A 10,234-nucleotide genomic window follows, 5' to 3' on the forward strand; every position below is an offset into this window, starting at 1 on the left:
CAGATTCCTGCAAAAGCGAAGGCTAGTAGAGGACACATCAGAGAAAATCTTCACTTGGTTGAAGGTTTTGGGGAGTTACCCTTTCCTTCTTGAGCAGAAGAGCAGGTACTCTTTAACATGAAAGAAGTGGATTCTGGTTAGGACATCCCGTGGAGCAGTCTCTGGAAGGTGTTTAGGGCACGGGACCCTAAGGCTTTGTCAATAATCATATCATGGCTGGAGCAGTCTGGTTATCATACCTGGGTAATGGGACAGTGCTAAATAAGGGCACGGGCTGCCAGTGCACTGCAGTCAAGGGGCAATCTTCTTCAGCTTCCAAGTCATGCCCCCCTCACTGTCAAATTTTAATTCAGAAAGTCAAAATCATTAAGAAATGGCTCATTTCATAACTAAACCTGACAACTTTTGAAAATATGTAAAACAATGTTACATGATCTGAAAGATCCTTGAGCTAGTCGGGTGGAAGGTCCTTCAGCTGCTCACTCAGGACAGGCAACCTCTGATGGTCCCGGTTCCTTCCTTTCCTGCACTGCACCAATCAGTTACATAAGTGTGGGGCTAGAGGAGAGAGAGCAGTTCTCTCAGTGATCAGAAAGGGCAGTGTCTCAGCGTTCTCCTCTGTCACAGGAAGCTGCCTCCAGTCTATAACACCCAATCACTTATTAGCAAGATTTGTTTCTTGCTAAAAATGTATCTTATAGGCCACGGGATCTGAGTATTAGTGTTTTTATTTAATCAAGGCAAACATGAGGAATGACAAGGGGTTGTGGTAGTAGTGGACAACCCCTTTAAGAAGATACAATTTTCAGTTAAAACATTCCAACATTCTGAACATTAAAAAATATTCTCCCCTGTGTGACTTCTCTGAAGTTTATTAAGAATTGTTTCCCCAAGTAAAAAATTTCTCAAATTAAGAAAATAAAAATGGTTTTTACCCTGTGTGACGTCTCTGGTGACTAAGAAGAGATTTATTCACAAAACATTTTCCACATTCTGAACTGGAGAAAGACTTTTACCCTGTGTGAGTTCTCTGGTGCCTAACAAAACTTGATTTCTGTGTAAAAGATTTCCCACATTCTGAGCATGAAAAAGGCTTCTCACCAGTGTGAGTTCTCTGATGTTGAATAAGACATAATTTCTCTGTAAAACATTTCCCACATTCTGAACATGAAAAACGCTTCTCCCCTGTGTGAATTCTCTGATGTTTGATAAGACTTGATTTATCTACAAAGCATTTCCCACATTCTGAACATGAAAAACTCTTCTCCCCTGTGTGAATTATCTGATGGCCAAGAAGATGCGCTTTCTGGTTAAAACATTTCCCACATTCGGAACATGAAAACGGCTTCTCCCCTGTGTGAGTTCTCTGGTGAGTAACAAGATATGAATTCCAAACAAAACATTTACCACATTCTGAACATGAAAATGGCTTTTCCCCTTTGTGAGTTCTCTGGTGACTAACAAGGTCTGATTTCTCTTTAAAACATTTCTCACACTTGGAACAAGAAAATATATTCTCCGCTGTGTGAAATTGTTGATGTTTTAGAAAAGACTTTTGGAGGGGAAAACTATTTCCATATTTTGAACGTGAAAATGGCTTCTTTGTTTTAGGAGCAGTTCGTTTTTTAATGCTTATTTTGTGACTTTGATTTTCCTTAGTAGTCGGTAATGAATCAGAAGACAGGACCTGTTTCAAAAGATCAGATGACAGATCTTTGCTGTGAAGGGATGATGGTAAATCTGGAATAATGGCATTCACTTCAATTGTATCCTGTGGGATCTCAAGATCATCCGATTTGAAAATTGAAGATGTCAGCTGTCCCTCTGATCTCCTGGTACAGTCATCTGCCAAGAATAAAACCAATTATTATTTTTGAATAAAAAAGGCTTAAATTTTATATTTTTGAACATTTCTACTTAAATTATCCATATCCTGTGCTGGGCTGATTGCAAGCACTACAAGTCAAAAAACAACCAGCGAGGCTGCCGAGCGTGAAGAGGCTGGATTGAGCGTCCCAGAGGCTGCAGCTAAGTACAAAGGCGGCAGTAAAGTACATAGTTTAACACCAGAGCATAGTTTGGTGTTTTCCTTACTAACCTTCTATTTGTTTTTCTGCTTTTACTTGTATTGTTTATCACCATATAGTATGTGCTCCATGGGCAATGCTACCAGGTGTGTGTCTTGTGAGATGTATGCATGCTTTGAACAGCCGTTTGAGGGTGAAAAAGTCTGCGCTCGATGTCAACGAGTTACATATTTGGAAGCCCAGATACCGGATCTAAACGTGCAGCTAGCAACACTCAGGAGCATTGCAAACCTGGACAGGAGTTTAGAGCTCACTGAGATTGTGCTGGTTAGGGCCAGTGATATGGAGGCGGGTGGAGGTGGGGAAGACCAGAATAGAGAAGTATGTAGCTGGGTAAATGTTACAAGAAGGGGTAGGGGGAAAAGTGCCAGGGAGCCCAGTCCTGATCTGGCACAACCTAGTAAATATGCCTGTTTGGCTGATATTAGGATTGCTATCCCAGGACTGGGATCACTAAAGCAGGACGCTCCTAGCAACCAGGAAGATGACTGTTGTAGGAAGGAGGGTAATAGGAGTGCAGCAAAGACCAGACAGATGGTGGTAGGAGACTCTATAAATAGGCGGACAGACGGAGTCATCTGCCGCCGAGACCGTGAATGCCGAACAGTGTGTTGTCTGCTGGTTGCTCGGGTTCAACATATAGCGGATCGGATACACAGATTGCTGGGTGGGTTTGGGCAAAACTCAGCAGTCATGGTACACATTGGTACTAATGACAAAGTTAGAGGGAGGTGGAAGGTCCTTAAAAATGATTACGGGGAACTAGGAGAGAAGCTGAAGGCCAGGACCTCCAAGAAATACTGTCGGTGCCACATGCGTCACTAGATAGACAGCGGGAGCTTAGGGAGATAAACAAGTAGCTTAGACATTGGTGCAGGAAAGAAGGGTTTGGGTTCATGGAGACCAAGGCCGACCTTCTCACCAGTCCGGTGACAGGGAGCAGGTGGATGCTGGCTGACTTCAGTAATAATCTCTTTTACAATTAGATTTTTGCCCTAGTTTTTACTCAATATTTATTCCTGTACAAAGGACCTTTTTGAATTAATTAAATTTAATGTAATTGACTCCTGGATGTAATGGAATCATGTTATTTTGAAAAAGAGGTGATGTTTTGATTATATATAATTCATAGTCATTTTTAATCATATGAAATAATCATGTTCAAAAGGGGATACTTAAAGGGACTATGAACTATATGTAATCATCAGACTAATCATTCATTAGTTACTAAATATTTTAGTGACATATCTGCACATCCTGTATATGTTAATTCTGATAGATATATATCACTTGCACTTTATATTTATATAATTATATACATATTCCCTTTACTATATCCCATTATGGCTAATAAGTAATACATCATACATACTCCTCTGTATGCGTTACCCCCTGATTCCCTCATTTGAGCTTCATTTTTATCTTATTTGTATTGTTGTATGTTTTTTAATTTGTCTATGCTTGTGCCCTTTTGAATTTTTATTACATTAATTGCTATAAAATAAAAAATATTTTTATATGACTTTTTTGTCCAGTGAATATTGTTTTGTTGGTCTATTGATCTTGTGTTTAGATATTGTGAATTTATTTTCTTGGTAATTCTGAGAAACTCCTTCTGTTTTGTAGGATTTATTCTACTGTAGGGAAGGGCCGCATCTCAATGGGGAGGGAGCAGCTATGCTGGGGGGAAAATGGTCAGACGGATGGAGGAGCTTTTAAACTAGGATCTGGGGGGAGGGAGGGTATGCGTGCTTATAAGGGGATAGATAGACTAGACCAGGGATCTCAAACTCAGCTGGGCATATGGGCCGCACACGGAAAAACATTTAATTTGGGGGGTCCGCATTATTTGCATGACAAAGTGACATTTTTAGTGATACCATTTTATTTTTTATACACCTTTTGAATTGGTCCTCATCTTGCAGACATGGTCTCCCATCCAGGTTCCCCATATTGCAGACATGGTCTCCCATCCAGGTTCCCCATATTGCAGACATGGTCTCCCATCCAGGTTCCCCAATATTGCAGACATGGTCTCTCATCCAGGTCCCCCATATTGCAGACGTGATCTCCCATCCAGGTCCCCCATATTGCAGACGTGGTCTCCCATCCAGGTCCCCCATATTGCAGACGTGGTCTCCCATCCAGGTCCCCCATATTGCAGAGGTGGTCCCAATATAGCAGGCATGGTCTCCCATCCAGGTCCCCTTGCAGACATGGTCTCCCATCCAGATCCCCTATATTGCAGACATGGTCCCCCATCCAGGTCCCCCATATTGCAGACATGGTCCCCCATGGCCTCTGATAGGCCGGCGGCTGATACTGGTATTGCTGTGCAGAGGGCCGGTCTCTGCGCGGCAATACACTGCACTACTGCGCTGATGTCGGCGGCTGCTGGAGAGAGCCATGATCGTTACGGGGTCTATGTGCCTGCGGGCCGCAAGAAGCAGCCGGAGGGGCAACAGTGTTTGAGACCCCTGGACTAGACAGAGAGAGTGGGACAGCAGGGGCAATAGAGCATCTAGGGTGGGGCTAGGATATGCAAGGAATGTAGGGAGCTGAGTAGGAGTAGCAAATGTGCTAATTGTATTAAATGTCTGCTGGCAAATGCAAGAAGTCTTGCAAACAAAATGGCTGAACTGGAGGCTCTTATGTCGGTCATGAAATATGATGTGGTAGGTATTACGGAAACCTGGCTGGAAAAAGCCATGACTGAAGCCATGACTGGGTGACAAACATGGAGGGATTACATTTAGAAAGGATAGGAAAGACAAAAAAGGTGGAGGGATGTGTATTTTCGTAAGATCCAACTTAAAACGTGTTCAATGATAACATTGGGAGAAGCTGCGACAATGTAGAGTCAGTTTGGGTAAATATACATGGGGATGGTCATAATGGAAAGCTGCTAAGAGGAGTTTGTTACAAGCCTCCTAATATAGCTGAACTGGTAGAGGACAAAATGATGGAACAAATTAAAAATGCAGCAAATAATAATAGGGTCCTTATTATGGGGGATTTTAACTATCCAGATTTTCAATGGGACACAGAATCTTCCAGTTGTGCTAAAAGCTACAAATTCTTATCCACAGTTCAGGACAATGACCTCTCTCAGCTGGTAGATGAACCAACCAGGGGAGGTAATCTGCTGGATCTGGTGCTGTCATATAGACCAGATACAATTTCAGATCTAGAGGTCCGGGAGCATTTGGGAAACAGCGACCATAATATGATAAGTTTCAATGTAATATTCAATAAAACATTTCAAAAAGGAAATGCAAAAACCTGAAACTTTAGGAAAGCTGATTTCAACAAATTAAGGGAAGAGCTTAATTGTGTAGACTGGGACCATATCATGGTAACTGGGGATAGATACCAAACGTAAATGGGGCATGTTTAAGGAAATACTTTGGACTTTGCAAAGGCATTCGATACTGTATCACATAACAGCCTTATACTGAAGCTACAGAAGAAAGGACTTAGATGGGTAAGGAATTGGCTAAATGATAGGAAACAAAGGGTTGTCATAAATGGCACATTCTCTAAATGGGACATAGTCAGCAGTGGGGGGCCGCAGGGATCTGTGCTAGGACCAATTCTCTTTAACCTCTATTAATGACCTGGGGGATGGGATTGTGAGTAAAACGTCAGTTTTTGCTGACGATATCAAACTATGTAGGATATTGAAATCTGATCTTGACATTACGATATTGCAGAATGATCTGGATAAGATGACTGAATGGACAAACACTTGGCAGATGAGGTTTAATGTAGATAAATGTAGTGTAATGCACACAGGATGGAGTAATCCTATGGCTACATATACATTAAATGGGAGTATACTCAGGACTACAGAACAGGAGAAGGATTTGGGTATTCTGGTTACAAGTACTCAATGTCAAGCAGCTGCCGCAAAAGCAAACAACATTTTAGGGTGTATAAAAAGAGAAATAAAATCCTGCGATCCCAACATATTGTTACCCCTTTATAAATCACTGGTGAGGCCACATCTGGAATATGGAATCCAGTTTTGGGCTCCACATTTCAAAATGGATATTCAGAAGTTAGAGTCAGTTCAAAGGTGGCAACTAGATTATTACAAGGGATGTAGGCTTCTCATATGATGAGAGGTTGGAAAAGTTGAGCTTGTTTAGCTTAGAAAAATGACGGATCTCACTGACATGTATAAATATATGTGTGGTCAGTACAAAGGTGTAGCACATGACTTATTCCTTCCAAAGACTAAGGACCAGGGGGCAATCATTACTGGAGGAAGAAAGGCGATTCCGGCACCTAAACAGTAAAGGGTTCTTTACAGTCAGAGCAGTGGGACTGTGGAATGCCCTACTACAGGAGGTAGTAATGGCCGACACTATAACAGCTTTCAAAAAAGGGCTGGATGATTTCCTCGCTACAGGTAATATGGTGTCCTAGAGTTAAATTAGACAAAATGTTACACCTATAGTAGTACATTTGATCCAGGGTTCCTGTACTGATCGCCTTTCTCGGGGTCAAGAAGGAATTTTTCCCCATGATGCAAATTGGCTGAATGTATCCTTGGTTTTTTGCCTTCTTCTGGATCAAAAGATTTAGGTACAGGGATTTTAGTAATACAATAACAGTAATACAAAAAATAAAACTAATTAAAAATTATTTATGGTTATTTGTAATTGTAATAGTGCAGTAATAATAAAAATGGTAATCCATTTGTGAGGCCTAGTTCCAGTAAGTTAGTGTAGTGTTGGTATGGGGAGTACAATTGGGGGAGAAAGGTTGAACTTGATGGACCTAGGTCTTTATCCAATCTACGTTACTATGTTACACTATCTGACTTCCAAACAAGAACCCATGTATCTAGCTAATATCTTTCAGTACAAGGGCGCACACTCAGCAGCGTCTGTGTCCTTCAGTAACATGGATAAAATGGCGCTGAGGGAACATGGCCGGTTTTTATATCGAGAGGAAATGTGATTTCAGCAGCGAATTGCAGAAGCCCTTGTATCTGGACACTGTGGATGCTTCCTGCACTCTGACTGGCTAGCCACGCATTCCTGACTTAAAGTTACCGGCTACAGGACAAAATAAATAAATAAAAAAATTACAAGCGCACCACTGATCTATCACCCCACTCATCTGCCACATCCCCCCGCTCATCATAAACAAGCACTATGCTAGCCAAACTGTTCAAAACGCTGTAGTTGCCCCGCAATCACGTTCCCGCATTTATTCCCCGAACTTTGCCGATTTTTTCCAATTTTAAGAAATTTTGCTTGCATTTCCGATCATGAATCCGAATGTGCCATATTCGTATCAAATTGAGGCTGCGTGCCCACAATGCGTTTTTCAAGCGTTTTTGCTGTGGAAACGCTTGAAAAACGCTTGGTAATACGTGCCCCATGGTCCCCAATGACAATCCGCATGTTCTGTGCCTATGCTGCTTAATTTTCCGCAGGGGATTTTATGTGCGGGAAAATCCGCAGCATCTCCATTATTTTTGCGTTTATGCATGCGGAATTGCCTACTCAATGCATTAGAAAAACGCATGGCAATTCCGCATGTCAAAAACGCGCCAAAAACAAGTGTTAGATTCCGCACGCGTTTTTTCTGGCAAGGAGATGCAGAAATGAAGCGGAAATTTTCCGCTTCGTTTCTGCATTGAGGGCACATAACCTTAGGTTGTAAGATTGGATTTCGAATAAATTCGCTCATCACTACTCACCAAGCTGCTTGCCTATTGTCCTGTAGCCAATCCCAGCCTTGTGCAGGTCTACAGGTGTCCTTAGACATCTCTTTGGTCTTGGCCATGGGGGAGAGATTGGAGTGTGATTGATTGATTGAGTGTGTGGACAGGTGTCTTTTATACAGGTAACGAGTTCAAACAGGTGCAATTAATACAGGTAATGAGTGCAGAGTAGGAGGGCTTCTTAAAGAAAAACTAACAGGTCTGTGAGAGAACAGAATTCTTGCTGGTTGGTAGGTGATCAAATACTTATTTAATGCAATAAAATACAGTTTAATTATTTAAAAATCATACAATGTGATTTTCTGGATTTTTTTTAAGATTCTGTCTCTCACAGGTGAAGTGTACCTACGATAAACTTGCAAAATCAGCAGTGTATCAAATACTTATTTTCCCCACAGTAGCAGCAGCTATGGACGTCCATCACGATAGCTTCATCCTCATCGCTAATGCTATAATATGAGAAGTTCAGCTAACAGGCTCTAATGATTGGCATTATCTAGGAGACTGTCTATTGTACTATATGATTGCTGAAAAGATTAGGGATAAAGCAAGAGAATCTCTCAATATCCTATAACTGCTGCTATAAGCACAAGATAAGAGAAACTGCCAATGTGTCGGCTTCATGAATTTTAAAGCTTACCACAGTGAATTTATTCACAGTTCTCCTGAATAAATTGTTCTGTTAGATAGAAACGGTAGGAAGATCTATTATCCTGATTAAACAAACATAATTGATATATATTGCAATAATCTTGAGTGACAAACTCTTTACTACTAATATCCTAGCTGACTTTCAGTTCTGGGACCATTGAGTCAATAATTTTTACATTTTGCTACTATATTTCTAGTTTTAATCGTGAAAAAATAAAAGTTAATTTTTACCATTTACTCCAATTGGATTAGTCTGTGAAATTTGGAAATATAAGTTTTGGAGATATATAATAATTTGTCAGAGCAGTGAATGGATTTACAGATCTGGGCAGTTAAAGGTCAGCATCTCCTAATCCCAGGGGGGAGGTGGATCCTCCAGGTTGTAAGTTCTATAGAAAAGGGCTTTCATAATTCACAAAGTCATTTGAACAGTTTTCGGTGGAAGAGAATGTTGTACTTTAATGGAAAAATGGTGATCACACGACCTATAAAGCAGCCACAGCCGGTGACTGAGAAGAATCTGTGACTTTTCTACATTTAGTGGTTACTACTCACCTGGGTGTTCATATGTAGGAATCCCCTCTTTACACCGCTCATCACCCCTTACATATGTCTCTGTAGTATTAATATGGGTCAGATCTTCACCCTGAAACAAATATTGTAAAAGTCACAAACAGATAAGAAGTCACATCTATGATCAGCTCTAATCCTGCCATCTCCACCGTCCTCATTACACAAGTATAAAACATATAATACTGGTGGATAAAACAAGACTGAGCACAAGACCTTCACAGCCGTCTACACATCATAGGGGAGATCTCATGACACCTTCTCTCCATCTACCTGATGATCCTGAGGAACATTGGGATCTTCTTGTTTACAGTCATGTGGAAGAAAAGGACGGGGACATCTCTCTGGTGTTGTCCTCTTACTGGATCGATCTGGAGGAAACACATACAGGGACTGAATTCATTCTTTACATACAGATAATTATAGGCCGTGTGTATTTAGTCCTGTCTATTACCTGGTGATGTGAGGGGCTGGGGAACCTCCATCATGACGTCCTTGTACAGATCTTTGTGTCCTTCTAAATACTCCCACTCCTCCATGGAGAAATAGACGGCGACATCCTGACACCTTATAGGAACCTGACACATATAATGATACCGTCATCCCCCCGATCCCTCCATAGCACTACTGTATAATGTCCCAGCATTCCCAGCAGTGTCACCTCTCCAGTCAGCAGCTCAATCATCTTGTAGGTGAGTTCTAGGATCTTCTGGTCATTGATGTCATCATGTATCAGGGGGTGAGGTGGAGGCCCCGTGATTGGGCTCAGGGGTCTTCCCCATCCCTCAGACACAGGTGCCTGACAGCGCTCACTAGGGGTCTTCTTCACTACTGTATAATCCTGGTAATGGAGAGACACATTAATAAATCTCACTCCAGACATTTCCAGAGTCCTCACCTCTCCAGTTCTGTCCATCTGTTATTCCCATAGATAAGAATGATGTAATGTGACGTCATCAGAATCTCTCACCTCTCCAGTAAGCCGGAAGAGGATCTCTAGGGTGAGGTGTAATATCCTCTCCGCCATCTTGTCTCTGTCCATATCCATCCTTGATGGGTAAATCAGGAAAATTCTCTTATATAGAAGATATTCACTGAGAGGGTCCGATATTGTAGAGACCTGAATGAGAAGAAGATGAGACGATGTAACATTATAAAAATCCTGTGTGATAATACAATTACTGGA

General features: G+C 41.5%; 1 protein-coding gene across 1 annotated transcript; it reads right to left on the reverse strand.

Moving 5' to 3' along the window:
- Positions 1 to 717: 717 nt before the first annotated feature.
- LOC141182680 (uncharacterized) lies at positions 718 to 9,931 on the reverse strand. Its single transcript, XM_073660832.1, has 5 exons — positions 9,710 to 9,931; positions 9,503 to 9,626; positions 9,322 to 9,419; positions 9,034 to 9,124; positions 718 to 1,845 (listed from the first exon to the last, which is right to left on the reverse strand). The coding sequence occupies exons 1-5, from the start codon at positions 9,929 to 9,931 to the stop codon at positions 1,013 to 1,015; spliced, it is 1,368 nt and encodes a 455-aa protein (XP_073516933.1). The 3' UTR covers positions 718 to 1,012.
- Positions 9,932 to 10,234: the final 303 nt, after the last annotated feature.

This window comes from Phyllobates terribilis, unplaced genomic scaffold (genome assembly GCF_046119375.1).
Source record: "Phyllobates terribilis strain yellow unplaced genomic scaffold, ASM4611937v1 Scaffold_35__1_contigs__length_13245226, whole genome shotgun sequence".
Taxonomy (NCBI): domain Eukaryota; kingdom Metazoa; phylum Chordata; class Amphibia; order Anura; family Dendrobatidae; genus Phyllobates; species Phyllobates terribilis.